The following is a 15,944-nucleotide window of genomic DNA, read 5'->3' on the forward strand; positions in this document are numbered from 1 at the left end:
TTATGTATATGCACAGAGGACATCCGATGTGAGATCGGTGTTATACAATGCATACATAAACACTGTATGCCAGAAGAGAGCGTTTCAAATAATATACGAAGATGAAATGCATTTGTTGAAAGACTCAAGATTTTAGAAACTAACCTACGATTATCTGTACAAACTCAGTCTGATTAGTATATGCATCCTAAAATAAATAGATCCCGTGCCAGGTTTTGAAGAAGACATTTTTGAATTGGAACTATTAGGTCCTCTGAAACTGCATGACCTTTATTGGACTTTGTTCCAAGGTTGTTTTTTTTGCAGGTGATGTATCAAATAAAATCATGGAATACACTAATTGCACATTAACTAATGTATTATTTAGTTCATCTTCAGGTAAAGAAAAACGGTTTTGTAGAAACAAAAATGACAAGTTCCTAGTTTTGTTGCATTTAATGACCAGTAAAATAAATTTTCTGATTTTTTCCCCCCAACATTTATCTTGCTGATCAGAGCAGGACAAGGAGCAAGTGGCAGATTCCATTCTCAGACTGATTTAGTGCTGATTTAATCTAAATGTAATGACCTTTAACAGCTGTTTTATATTACAAGTTTATTCAATGTAAAGATATTTGATTTTCCTGCTTTAAATTAAAGTAAGCATGTAGTTTATTAAAATGGCTTGTTTAACAACAGCCTTTTGTATTTTTTTTAAAAACTATTTTTCAATGCTTCATTTGATGGGTAATAAATTGGGGCATTAACAAGGAAAAAATCTCAGTCATGTCTGTAGACAGCTAAAATATACAGGTATTATTTCTAAAGTCAGATAATTATTGCTGATGTGATTTTCTAGTTACTCTATATTTAAAAAATGACAATCCTTTAACAATAATTTTAAGCAAAAATGGATATATTCAGAAAATGGTAGGGGGCGGAGGGTATCTCAGGCTGCTGCTGAACTGAGACAAAGCTTGAGTTTTAAGAGGAAACTTGTCAAAGTCTGAATGTGACGAATGATTGAAGGAGAAGAAAATAATCATTTGGTGGTAGGGGGGGAGATTTTTAAGTTTTGCACTCTGTCTTCTGCTCCCATTATAAATAACAAACTCTTTTCACTTCCTATTTGTATAACTTTAGTTTCAGGATCTTCCTTTGAATAAGCAAGTGCTTTTTCTCCACGTCCACCACACCTCCATTCTTAAGTTGTGAGCAGCTCGTCATTCACTGTCAGGCCGCAGAGTCGATGCCAACATATCATCTGTCTTCCAAGAAACTCCCACACCCCATAGCTGAATGCTTGATTGAAAAGTTTAGCACTGTGTTAAAATGAAGTCCGCTGTTGCAACACCCCTAAGAAGATGACTGAATGTTACCCTGACTCATTTGTTAAAAATCACCACTATACTTTCATGTGCTGTAAATCTCATGACCCTTTCCAAAGAGTTTTCAGAAAAGCAGGATTTTGTGAAGACTCATTGTTGAGCAGCATCAGATATCTGTAGTGACCTGGTATCAAATTTGATGCAACTCCACAGTTGGGAGAGCAATTGTGCAGTAAGCTGTGCTTGAGTTGAAGACTATCAAGTCATTTCTTGTATCTGTCGATCTTGTTGTTACATGTTTAAAGCTCAGTAGATACAAAAGCCTTTAACTAGATGAACATTTTAAAGCAATGGAAAAGCTTACTTGAAAAAAAAAAAAAAAATTTAATTCCTTCTATAGTGATCAGTTTTCCAAGTTCAGCATGTCCCATGAGAGGACAGCTAAAACCTCAGCAGTATGAAACAGACTAGTTTACTGTAAATAAGCTTCTCAGTCTTCCTGTTATCTGCCATAATTCCATTCATAATTTAGTTTTTAATTGCTTCTTGAGTGTTTTGTGCTTCCTGTAACTTTATTTTGTAGAATCTCACTGATTTTGAAAATGGCTGCATTTCAGTTTATTTTACTTCCAGCAATAACAACTTCTACAGTGAAGGGTGTTACGATGACCTGGAAACAGACTCTAGGCTGGGGAAATATGAGCTTTAGTCCAGCTACTTAGCAGTTGGTGTTAAGATAAAAATCGTCTTCACTTTGGTCACCAGCTGATATTAATCTCTTTTTTTTTCTTTTTCTTTCTGGTCAGTCAAAGCACACACCAGAGGCCAAACCAGACCAACCTGATGAGTGATGCCTGACTTGTTGGGCGTTTACTTGTGTATGATCAGTTAGGGTGGTTTGTGGTTGTATTGGAGTACATAGCCCTACCTAAAGAAAGCCTTTTCTGTCTTTGAGTCTGAGTGTGCTTGGCTTTTGACTCTTCTGATAGATGAATGAACACCTTCAGGGCTATAAGTTACACCCCAGAGCATTGCACTTAGATAAAATGATCAATAAGACCCATCATCTCTCAGTGACTGGTAGGAATCCAAAGAATATCACCCATGGTCATTTATCCTCCATCTTGGAACATTTATTTTATTTTTTAACCAAAGTGCCACAACTTACCAATTTTAACAGCTTGTTCTGAAAGTAGTACGGTACATTAGGTGCTTGGGTGGCAGCCACAACAACAGATTAATTCATTTGATGTCGTGCTATCAATTGTATAATTTATAATGTTGGATAATGATCCAGCTGCATGGCACAGAGTTCACAAGAAATGTGAGATCATTTTTGTTGATTTGTTCTCTCATCGTATAAATGGACCTTATAAAAGTGATTATATGGCTCTTTGTTTACCTTTAGGAGTTAAAGTCCCACGCAATTTTCGCTTGTTGGAAGAGCTTGAAGAGGGCCAGAAGGGTGAAGGTGATGGCACAGTCAGCTGGGGCCTTGAGGATGATGAAGACATGACTCTCACAAGGTGGACAGGCATGATCATTGGACCAGCCAGAGTAAGCAGAGCTGCTTCACTAGTTTATAAAAGACAGTCTGTTAAAGAGTATGTATGCATGCATGTACTGGAACTGACTTTTTTTTGCCCTTTTGGTTTTTCAGACCAACTATGAGAACAGAATATACAGCCTGAAAGTGGAATGTGGACCTAGATACCCAGAGACAGCGCCGACTGTTAGATTTGTAACAAAAATTAGCATGAATGGGATAAATAATTCCAATGGGACGGTGAGTTTCATCACAAATCTGACAAAGTGAAGTGTTGGTGTGAAGATCATAGGTTGTTTTGCACAAACATGGGCTATGAGATTCTTGCAGTACAATTACCTTGAATAGAAAAACAATATAATGGTTTTTACACTGAAATTTGACATTTCAGTTTCAGTGTCACTTTAACTGTTTTTGTTGTCAAGCAGTTGCTAATCCGTTCTGCTCCAGTATTTCAAACACAGAAATAGTCTCTGAAATTAATTTAATGCAGTCCTTAGCATGTGTCAAATATTAACAGTCACCTTTGCTTTAACACCAGAAACCGTTTGAGGCAGTTGCGCAACAGTAGTCCAGAGTGGTGTTTTAAACGTGGTCCTGAAGGCACATTGCCCTGCATGCTGAAGGTGTTTCCCTGCTTCTGCACACCTGACTTCAGTTGATGGCTGATTAGCAGATTTTAGCTGAAGTGCATCTGAATAAGGCATGTTAAAGCAGGTAAACAACTTCAATCATGCAAGGCAGTGCACGGCTTGAGATCCACGGTTGAGAAACACTGTTCGAGAGGTTAAAGCTAAAATGCATCATGTGACTATTTTTCCTCTTTTTTTTGAACAATCACCAACAGTTCTCACTCATTTCTGTTACAGAAATAAATTTGACTTGATGTGCCCATAAGTTTTGTCAGAGCAGTTATCAGGTCCAGCAGCAGAAACTGTCATATTTTTTTGTTGAAGAAGGAAATAAATGCCAATTTTAACTTAATTAATTTTTGATCATGTATTGCAGATTTACTGTAATATGGTAAAACTGTTTAAAATTCATAAATATTGGAGCTGCAGTTTTTTATGATGAACAATAATTGCCAGATGAAGAACATAATTGGCATTTCTTTTGAGATCTGCCAGTGAAATCTTAACTCAGAAGATCATTCACATTTCTCAGGTAATTTTCAAGTTGAATTCCTAAATCCTTTGTATTCAAGGGTGGCCCAGAAAAATCTGTTTTCAAGGACTGAGTGGCTTGGCGCTTACATAAGAAACATAGAGTAGAACAAGACAATGATGAATGCCGCAGTCTAAGGCTTGATTTTAAAATTATTTTTCACTAACTCATAACAAGACAAAGAAGGCAAAGAAAAGAGCACAACGAACAGCAATGGCCTTTCGTGGAGCCTTGAGCCCAACTTCTGTAAAGAAGTCTGGCTGTGTAGTTGGATTATGTTAAAGTTGGATAAAATGCAACATGACCATTCTTGCTGCAATGCTTTGAAAACTGTTGGGCCAAATTTCACAGGCATAATAACAAACTGATATTGGCTAACTAGTCAGGCTATGTGCTAGCCTGCAGTCAACTGCCTAAAAGTTATGCTTCTCATATTTTTCTCTGCTTTAATATTTATAAGTGGTGCTGCTTTTGTTTACACAAAATTACAGTTTGGTTTTTTTTGGCCATATTTCAAGAAGAAATATTTCCTGTTTGGGTCAATGAGTTACTGACTTGTTACGCTATAATGCATACCACTGTATTAAACTCTGGTCATTCCTCTACTTTTGTGGTATTAGAAGGACATGCAACCTTAGAAAATGTTTGACAAACAATTTTGAATCCCTACTTTATGTTCAGACCTTAACTAGTTTTATACTGAGGTCTTAGAAAAATAATTGATTTATTTATTCTTTTCTCATCCCCCCTTTTCCTTCTTTGTTTCCTAGGTGGATTCACGTAGCATACCAATATTAGCAAAATGGCAGAATTCATATAGCATTAAAATTGTTCTTCAAGAGTTAAGGCGTCTAATGATGTCCAAAGAAAATATGAAGCTTCCACAACCACCAGAAGGACAAACCTACAGCACTTAATCGTAATGGATTGTTTCGACCCTCTGTCTTAAACCTTACTCTCTTAGAAATATTGTGTAAAGTCATCAAGAGGCTCACTTCACACATCAACAGTATCGTCTTCAAGATCAAGATTGGACTTTCTTATTACATAGCTCATTTAAAAGAGAAATGTCCCAGCAGTTAAGCACTGAATAGATAGTTATGACTACAAGACCACAGTTATCTGCTTTTTATTAGTTTGACAATGAATTTTATGTTTGACCTGTTCCAGCTTGAGTAGGCTTGAAGAGGGAAGCATGATGCTACACAGGTTGTACCAGATTTCCAATAGTTTTCTGTTCAAATGATGAATCACTGAAGTCAAAGCAACATGGGTGTCCGAAGGCATGTTCTGTAACTAATACCTAGTCAAAGAGAAGCCAAGTATTTGACTTGTTAGACAAATTTTTAACAGGTTCATGGAAATGTCCACATTGTCCACAACCTGTGACTGTAGTCTAAAAGTAGTGTCACAAAGTGATTTTCTTTTTTTATAAATATATAAATATATATCTGTATTTGACACACAACCAATGTTTCTGTTCTGCAGCTCTTTGACATGTAACAGACGTTGAAGCCTGTTCTGTTCTGAAACCCTTGCATTTAACTTTAGTGAAAATGGCAGGTGTATGAACTTGTGATTTTCTGAAATTAAAATCACTGTCTGCAAAAAAGAGAGAAAAAGATGCATTGGTTTTGAATTTTTGTTTTGACTGATTCCTCTTGCAGTTTCAAGTTCCTCCACTAGAGGGCCTTCAAGGAAGGCAGTTCATTTTATTGAGAGGTTTAGGAGACAACAGGTTAACTTTCCTTATACTACAGATGCTTGATAAGGACTGCAAATATTTGCTCCAAACTGTAATCATATACACTTTTTTAATATAATGTCTTTGTACCAAATGCAAATATTAATACAGCAAATATCCTTAAGGCTGGTAAAATTAGTAATTGGAAACATACTTTGGTAATAAGAGGGGATACTGTTTCCTTAGACTGTGTCCTTTTTACCTTTTAAGCTAGTTTATTAAAAATGACCAAAAAGGCAATTAAATGTGTACAGATTCATCTTAATAACTAGGAATATTATTGAGAATGTAATTTATTTCACTATGGGAGCAAGCAAGCAGTGTCTTATTTCAAGTTAGTCATATAAAGATTCATAGTAACACTTTATTTGACGGGTCGTGAATAAAACTGTCACGACACCTTCATAAACATTAACACCTGTCATGAACATGAGTAACTCTTCATGAATATTTATGACTGTTGTCAAAGTGTCATTAGGTAAATCATGACACTTTTAATACAAAGTTGACATTATTCAAAATGTCTTTGTTATGACAACTTGTCATTAACCCAGAAATTATGATCTGACATAAATTTGTTATAAAAATATTACTGATTAAACTTTAGCTTTAATAACATAAAGCTACATAAAGTTTAATCAGTAATACTTTTATAACAAATTTAAGTCAAATAAACTGTTACCAGATTCATTACTGTAAAATATTTTATATATTCTTGCACAATCTTGATGATTATAGTTTAACACAGACTAATGAAAACACAGACTTTAGATTCTCAGAAAATGGCTATATTACACAAGGCGAGAAAGGGCTGTTTGTGGCTGTGTTATTCAGAGTAGCATGGAGGCCAGCAGCCTGTGGCTCTGCTGAGGTGTTGAGGAATCAAGTGGCTGAATTACGTCTGCAGGATGTAGTCAGGTTCTACAGAGTCCTGTTAATGAGCTACTTATTTGATGCAGATGTGTTGAAGCAGGGCTACATCTAAACACTCCAGGACATAAAACCTCGGGTTGAGGGTTTGAGGGTTCTCTAGGGCAGGCTTCTCTGACCTGGAGAAGCCTTGTGACTTCTCTAGGTCAGAAAAGTCTGCTGCCCAGTCTGCGCAGCGATGTAAGCGACATTTATCAGGTTGTTGGTACTTTTATCTGTATGCAGTAAGGAGCTGGAAATGTAAAATTCCAAGACTTATCACAATGTTTTGTGGGATTTATTGTGATAACTTTCACAGTGTTGATTTGAAAAGTATTTAAAATTCCAATGCAATACTCTTAAGGCAATAGATTTAAAACCATATCACTGCAGTAACACCCCACAAACACACTATGCCCTTTAAAGAGGAAAAAAAATAAAAAATCAAATACCAATTTTCTAATTATTACATTGGAAACTTCAGGACATCATTTGGTAAAATGGTTTATTGCAAATTATAACTGCATGACTATAATGTTTTTAAATATATCTAATACTGGACTTATGGAATCAACAGTGAAAAGCATGGTAGCAGTCCCATTAATTTTTGTGGCTTGCAAACATGTTGACACAAATATGAAACTTTATGTGCAAAAATATTATTGATTATGATAAAGTATGCAATAATTGCTCTTAGTGTTCAGTTGCCAAGTCCTGTTGGAAAACATTAGGGTCTCCATAAAGCAGTGGTCTCAAACTTTGGTCATCAAGGGCTGGTGTTCTGCTTCAGCACACCTGGGTCCAATATTAGCTCATTATCAGAGGTCTGTAGAGCTTGACTGCATGCTTGTGAGAAAGTTTCACCATTTAATTCAAGTGTGTAGGTCAGAGAAGGGACACATCTAACAGTTACAGGACTCTTGCACCGTCTAAAGTAGAGGGGTTACCATAGAGGTTGTGAACAGAGGGAAGCATAAAGATTTCTAAAATGTCCCTGTTGACCGCTACTTTCATCTGAAAATAGGACTTTGGACCACTGAGCAACAGTCCAATTATTGCAAAAAAAAAAAAGCCCAGGTAAGACACTCGCGATTCTGATTTAGGAGTGACTCCGCCCACACTCAATGCCTTGTGAAACTCCCTTTTATTTCACAATCCTCTCAAGGCTACAGCTGTTGCTGTTGCTTGTCAACCAACCTTCGTCAACCACACTTTTCCTTCTACTCAACTTCCCATTAACATGTTTGCGTACCACATGTTGGATATGACTTACCCTTCACATAGAAGGTGCTAGTGACTGTCTTTTGAACTATCTAGACAACAGACTTCCTCATGAAGGTGTAGGTGATAGCATAACATTTCTGAATTTAAAACCTTTTTTATTGGTCTTATGTAGCTTTTTAATGTGCTAAGAAACTAAAGTTGGGGTTTCAGTAGCTGTGATCGTCAAGTGTCAAAAGTAACAAATAATTGCCTGAATTGTATCATTGATTTTAAAGACACCACGTTTGTTTCACGTTTTGCATCAAATTGCTAAAATAAAATTGTTGATTAGTTTGAGAGGCAGTTTCACTTCTTGCTGAATTTACTAAATTCATGTCAGTCAGATGGCATCTTCAGGCAAGACAGTAATGCATTTGGCATCTGAAACATAACTTGATTTGTAAGCAGGTCCCGATCTTGATAAATCTGTCTCAAACGCAGCACGACTGAGGGTGACTTCTGAAAATGATGAGCTTTCTGATTTGAATCATGCGACCTCCCTCCTGTGTCTCCCTTATTGAAACGGCTTGTCTCGGGGGCAGAGCCAACGCCAGCCTGACACACTGTGTTGTGATGATTCAAAAATGCCCTCTGAATAAGAGTGCTATCTGACACCATGTCTGCATATGTTATCTCAAGAAAGCTGACTTGCATCTCCTTCTCCCTCTTTCTCTCACACACATATCTATCTATCTATCTATCTATCTATCTATCTATCTATCTATCTATCTATCTATCTATCTATCTATCTATCTATCTATCTATCTATCTATCTATCTATCTATCTATCTATCTATCTATCTATCTATCTATCTATCTATCTATTCACTTACCTTTAAATTAATTATAGATTTGCTCACGGAGAGCATGAATTATATATTATAGTGTTTGCATATCAAACGTATTTTTTAGTAACTATTTCTGTGTTCTCGAGACATTTACATAGAGTGACCTTTGATGTGTATTTTGTTGAGCTGTAGAGCTTCAGAATCTGTCCATTAGAGGGCGCTCCAGCCTCACACTTGTCATTGACCTGGTCCTTGGAAATGACTCTAGTTTGGAGGACATGCCTCGTCAGACACGGCGACACTGTTGAAATGCTTGCAGGCGTGCTGTCAGTTTGCTTTAAAAAGCAAAACAAAAACAAAAAAAACAACAACCTGTTGTGTTGCTCAATTTCCTTCAGGGAGAGCTGAGTGCTGTGAAGAGGTTCATGACCAGTGTCTTCATACGGCTTTATATGCCTATTGAGTGTCTTCACATCAGTAGATCTCTATAGATTTTTTTATTATGAAGCCAAAGTATTTCTGAAACATTTCCCATTTCAATTTGTGTGTGGGCATCAGGGTGTGAGATGAGTCAGGATTTGCTGCGGAGGATGACCTTGCTCCTCATCAGTCTGTGCAAGAGATGATTTGACTGTTGAGATGTGACAGTATATGGGCACAGCTATTCTTTTCTTCTGCATCCTCCTGCATATCATTGATAATCATGAATGCAAAACCATAAACAGTTTGCATTTTACAGCTCAGATAGATAGATAGATAGATAGCAATGCAAGCAATCACCTTTATTCAGCACATGTTCTTGTTCTACAGTGAATCTTTGCTCATCTTGGTGACATTTTTAGATTATTATTGAAATAGAAGTTTGGAATCCTCACTTGGCTACTTAACCTGCAGCCCCATCAGGCTAATGTAAATTTTAAACTGAGCCACCTGCGCAAAAGCACCAGCTTATGTCACTCTCATTTAAACCTATTTTATGTCAGTATCCGTATAAGACACCATCCTGGGAAAATAAAGACTTATATACCTCTCAGTGTGAAGGGGCTAAAGTGTGAGAGTGTTGAGCAGTGATCTAAGACGGGAAGGAATTTGTTGGGGGGGAACGTGCAGCTTGCCTGCCGGCAGACTGCTGGAACCAGGCCTCTGCTCCCAGAGTGCTCACCTTTTGCCCCATGAGGCCATAAGGTCATGTCTTGTCTCTGTTGATACTGTAAAAAGCTTTGTCTTCTTTATGAGTACTGAGGGGTGACTGTGTCCATCTTCCCCAGAAACCCCATTTGTTTTTATTCTTCAAGTCCTTGTCCTGGCTTACACTTTACGGCTGACAGAGAAGAGGCCTCATATGTTCTTCTGGCACAAAATTTGCAGTCACACAAACTGCATAAAAATATTTTAACAACCTCTAAAAATGGTTAGAATTTGCGAAATGAGTCTGGTTAGCCTCGTACCACCAACCAAACAATACTGTTCAAAATGCTTACCTTTTTCGGTAACACTTTATTTGACGGATTGTGAATAAGACTGTCATGACATTATCATAAACATGTTATAACACCTGTCAAACATGAGTAAGTCTTCATGAATACTTATGACTGTTGTCATAGTGTCATTCAGTAAATCATGACACTTTTAATACAAAGTTGACATTATTCAAAATGTCTTCGTTATGACAACTTGACATTAACCAAGAAATCATGATCTCACATAAATTTGTTATAAAAGTTTTACTGATTAAACTTTAGCTTTAATAACATAAAACTACATAATTTTTAAAGTTTAGTCAGTAATACTTTTATAACAAATTCATGTCAGATCATGATTTTTTGGTTAATGACAAGTTGTCATAAGGAAGACATTTTCGTCTAGGTTAATTTCTTTTAACAATAACATTATTTAAACCTACTCCAAACAATTATTGAATTTTAGAATTAAATTTAGTTAATTCCAGCACTTGTGTGTAAAATACTATTTAGAAAAAACGTATCTGCATCACAGTTTCCTTTAGCTTTTTTAATTACACAGGAAGTATTTTAAAGTTTGAAAACAGCTTATGTATCTAAACGCCCCACTAACAGCTTCGCAAATAAATGGATCCGCTCTTTTTATGTGAGAAAACATGCAGTTTGGGGCCCCATGTCTGTCATGGTGCTCTTTGTGGCTATTGACAAGAACTCCACAGAACCATTCACCTTTAAATGCAATGCTGCCACAACAGTTTTAGGTCACTTCTACACTCCCTGCTGTCGGGAGAGCAAATGAGATTTGCACAGGAGTAGCATGAAGCTTCTGCAAAGCTTTTATTTTTCATCTAGTGCCAGGCCATGATGTACGACTGTACGCTCTCCCTGGAACATGAATTTCGAAGCACGACTTCATCTCGGGTCAGACTGACACAGAACAGGGCTTGTTACAAAATGTTGCAAAAAGCAGGAAGAAGAAGAAGAAGAAAAAAAAAAACAGCCAAATCGTCTGTGTACTTACTGCATTCCAGGTTATTTATACAGAGAGGAAAAACTGTGTAGACTTCATGTCTCTGCTTGGTGAGAACTATTAAATTACTGCTGGATGTTTTTAATTACTTCACATAAATGTTGGAATACAACACTTCTCCAGTGCTTGAGAGAGGAGGGGGGTCCATAATGTCTCACATGTTTAGGGAAGCACTGGCTTGCACTTAATCATGGTGGTCCCTGTGTGATTCTGATGTTGGAAATGTGGCTTTGTGAGAGAAAAGTGAGCATTCCTTCTGCTGGCGCGCGAGAGAGGAAATGGGTAATAAAACCAGGGGGAAAAAAAAAAAAATCCTCGGCGGCGTGCTGGAGCCAGTGATTCTGGGATCCACTTAATTGCTCTTAAATGAAAAAGATTTTTGGCTTCCCATTGGCTGCGTTTAAAGAAAAAAGTCAAGTCAAATCCCACATGTCTACCAGCCAAGCGGTGACTTCTCATCCAGCAGTATGAGCACTAATCCCTCTCTTTCGGTGGTGCCATCGGTAATATTATTATTAATATTGAGAAAGCTGCTGCTCGCAGTCGGCAAACGCCAGAGGAGGCAGAAATTCGTCTCTTTTTGCTCAATTACCGAGGCCAGAGAAGTCACTGGGGAAAGGGAATATCAATGCAAGTCTGCTGAATATTTTATCTCTGTACCTTTTAAGCCTTGATCCAAACAAATATTATGACAAATAACTGCGTTTGCTGAGGAATCACTAACGACAACACATTTTGTTTTCAGATGTTTGAGTGCAGTTTTTCTCATGTAAAAGAAAGTGAAGTTATTCTCTTTATAGATAGGTGCAGATAGGCATCAGCTTTAGGTGGATATATTCATGTTGGCAGCAAAATTCACTTTAAGCATTACAAATAAAGTACTCATTTAGATGCCAGAGTGACCTCTAATTGAGCTATTACTCATGCATTACTTCGTATGCAGTGATCTGTTGAAGCTGAATGCAGAGAAACATTATTGATTTTTTTTTTTATTCTTTGTTCAAAAGCCATGATGGAATCACATAGCGATTTATATTGGCTTAAAAAAAAAAAAAAACAACCTTATTCTTTTCACTTTTTTATATTTTATCTTCTACAACCAATTTATGAGAAATTGGTTGAAAGTGAACACTTTTAACCACCGTAGGATATGTTTCTACCAGCTCCATGCATATAGAGACTGAAATTTGTGTTCATTTGCCTTCGCCAAATACCTCAACCTCACATCAATCATTTGTAAGTCTTATCACAGAATCTCAGCTGGGTTTAGGTTTGGATTGTGACATGGATGAGCTTTGAGCCAAACTATTCTGTTGTGTCTCTGGATGTGTTTATCTCACTACATCTCTCCATCAACCCTAACCAGCATCCCCATAACATGATGCTGCCGTCGCCATATCATAGTGTGTTCAGAGTGTCACGCAGAGTTAGCATTAGTCCTTATGTTGCTGCTCATTCACAATAAACATCATTTGATTACTGATTAGGTCAATTGATTACACTTCATTTTATTTAGTAGCATCATAAAGAGGCAGACTCTAAATCCATATTTCCCCGTGTTTAACGCAACATCTCGTCTGGCCTATTCTATGTTTTCCATCACCGGCCCTTCTTGTTTCCCAGTGTGGCGGCCAAGTGTGAGGACGCCACTCAGAGAGCCATTAAGGCCTCGAAGTGCCACGCTAAGCTGTCATGTCGTGTCAACTGCTCCTTTTGTACTCATTAATTGTTGAGCAGAGTGTGTCACATCCTGTCAGGCCGACTGCTGGTGTCCCTCTGGTCACCCCTCAATGCCCCTGTGCCTGCCGGCGCTATTGTGGCAGCGTCGGCCGCAGACGAGAGGAGATGTGGCCCTGCAGGATGTGGGACAATACTGGGAAGGAAGAGGAGGGAATCCCGGAGCTGTGTGCAGAAGCCCGGTCAGCCGAGTGTCTCTCAGAGCACTCCCCTGTGACATTCTCCCAACAGCCCCCTCCCCTATTCCCTGGTGACTAGACTCTATCATTCTCAACAGATTTTTGTTTCCACTTTTTCTTGTTCCTCATTTAGAAGGAAATTCATTTGACTGGCTTCACTTGATTTAATCCACCTGTTTAGCGCTTCTATGGAATTTTTCTTATAAAATTTGGTGCATGAAAATTTAAAAAGAAATTCAAAAAAGGGATAAAGAGATAAGCAGTAGTTTAATAGTATCTATGGTCAATAAAATTAAGGTATGTAACTACAACTAACATTTTTTTGTGAGCAAACGTCTGTTTATTGCAAATTTTATAGTTTGATTATAAAAAGTAATTTTTCAGCTTAACTTTGTGAAAAGTGTATAACTGTCATGCCCAAAGTGTGGCATTGCAGCTATTTGTGGCCCTTGTGACAATTTTAGGTGTCCTCTTGATCTAAATTCAACAATGTGTAATTTTTGCCCTCCTTCAACATAATTTGATGCAGACAGACACAGCTAGTATTTTTTGCAGAAATTTAAAATGTTGCTTGGTACTACATAAAGTTATTTGTCTTTCATTATAAATGTTTAGTTTTTTCTCTTAAAACCTTTGACAAACTTTTTATTTTTTATTTTTTACAGAGATCTGAATCCATTGTTGCACATTAAACATGTAAAAATAATAAAAAAAAAAAACAATGATTAAATTATTTTTGTATTGTTAATTGGGGAGGGAAAACAAAGAGCGGTTTGTGAGCATTTCGAATTTGTCAAATTTGGCCGATGAGGCCAAAAGTTTGGAGACAACTGCCTTACATTCTTTGACTCCCTTGGGAAAGATGTGCAGTAAGTCTGAAAATCAATATTTTCAACTTTAAAATGTAGATATGAGCAGGTTAGGGTTTCCCAGGAAAACATTATTCAAACCCCCTACACATACTGTTAAACTTTTTAAGAGGAATACAAAGATACATAAAAAATACCTTAAGTAAATTTTCTGGTAATTAGTGGTAATTAGTGATAAAAACTAGTACCACTAGTTTTTATCACTGGTGATACTAGTGATTGGTCTAGGGATTCTCACACTGAAAATGTTCAGTGTGAGAATATGCTGGTACAGTAAAACATAAATTTCTTGTAAGGCTTTTTTACACAAGTTTAGTGTGGCTGCTGCCAAATGTGGAAGGTTGTTTATGTTTCATTACCTTTTAATGTTCACACACACTATAGGCCGGTGGATGTAGTAAATATTCATAATTAATTATGCAAATCACAAATCAATGATGCACAGCTGTACTCAAAGTACTGACTTAATTTTTATATTCCACTAATCAGCCACGTCCAGAGTTATGCTGTTGTCTTCCTGTCCTTATGCAGTAGTTTGCGATAGGGGGAAACATGGGCAGACGCCCAAGGCGATACTGGGGGTGACAGGAATTTTAGAAGCATAATTTCTAAAATGGTGCTATTTGCAGAAAAATATATTTCTTGGATTCTTTGCTGATGAAGGTGTCAGGCAGAAATGTGAATAAAGTGGTTGTGGACTGACGGGGGTTTGGGGTTTAGGGATGCAGGAGGGGTTGCATTCATGTAAATGCTGCAAATGCTGCAAATTTACATTCACCAACTGTCACCATAGTTTGTATTTGGCTTGTTGCATCGTTTTTTTCTGACCAACGCTGTGGATGGAACATTGTATGGCTTTATATGGAACAATATGTTCCATATAATGCTCTGACTAATCAGCTGGAGGTGACAACATATAAAGAAGCTAATTGTTTGAAACATCTGGGCTGACTGAATAGCTAAATGTTTTGTTGATTAAAAGCAGGTTGAAAAATGATCAAGAGTTCATTAATACATGCCCAGTCTGACTGAAGCCATTGTGACATGAGGAAGAGAGCACCCTGCCTCATCATCAATCACTCAACTGCAATTTATCATTTCAGAAAAGTTGTCAGCTCACCTATGTTCATATTTTATCAAAGTGCATTTATACCAGTCATTTGTTTATTCCTTTTTATTCAAGATGAATGATAAATGCTGATGTGTACCAATCAAAATTAAAGGATCATGAATTTACCTCCATGTTTACAGTTTGTAATTATGCAAAAAAAGATCTATGAAATATGGATGCACATTTCTAAGTACGTACATTAACTCTGGTAGGGGTTGACAAGTTATTTCAGTCATTTTCACATTTTGAAAATGGTCAGAAAAATGTGAGGACAGCTTGGTCCGGTTGTTTTCCCACGGTTCTTACTTGCAGAAAGGTTTCACAACTAAATATTTTCTGTTCAGGTTTGTCCATTCCATCTGGAAATAGGAATGAGATGAATCATCTGTGTATAGCGAGCGGAGGCAGAACATAGTGGAAAAAAAACCTTCAGTGTGGAAATCATGCTTTACTCTTTTGAATATATGATGAGTTACAGATCTGGTTCTTTCTTGCTTAACCTATTCAAAACAGTTAAGGAGTGGTCCAATAAAGTCAGTTGCACTAAGTGGTCTGGATTGCATCTTTTAAGCATTTTATCAGTAGGTTTTGTAGAAAACCTCCCCAAGAAGTAAGACACCAAGGCTGCTGATATTTGTTTCCATTATGCACTCCTCCAGAATATTTTTAAAGTAACTCAAAACATAAACTGCTGGTTTTAAAAAAAAATCTCTAGTACATCATCATGCAGAGGTACTATTCCATATTTTGGCTTTTAGTGATTCACACACAGAACTTTAATATTTTTCTTAATGAACAAAATGTATAATTTTGAACACAGGGTCAAATTTATACACA

The 15,944-nt window shown here is 37.0% G+C and overlaps 1 protein-coding gene across 1 annotated transcript; it reads left to right on the forward strand.

Annotated features, from left to right (window-relative positions):
• The first annotated feature begins 2,580 nt into the window (after positions 1-2,580).
• ube2v2 (ubiquitin conjugating enzyme E2 V2) lies at positions 2,581-5,645 on the forward strand. Its single transcript, XM_023335685.1, is given in 4 exon segments — positions 2,581-2,620; positions 2,623-2,864; positions 2,968-3,093; positions 4,788-5,645. Coding segments are annotated over 4 exon segments (540 nt in total). The 5' UTR covers positions 2,581-2,595; the 3' UTR covers positions 4,935-5,645.
• Positions 5,646-15,944: the final 10,299 nt, after the last annotated feature.

The sequence above is a fragment of the Xiphophorus maculatus genome, chromosome 6 (assembly GCF_002775205.1).
Source record: "Xiphophorus maculatus strain JP 163 A chromosome 6, X_maculatus-5.0-male, whole genome shotgun sequence".
Taxonomy (NCBI): Eukaryota; Metazoa; Chordata; class Actinopteri; order Cyprinodontiformes; family Poeciliidae; genus Xiphophorus; species Xiphophorus maculatus.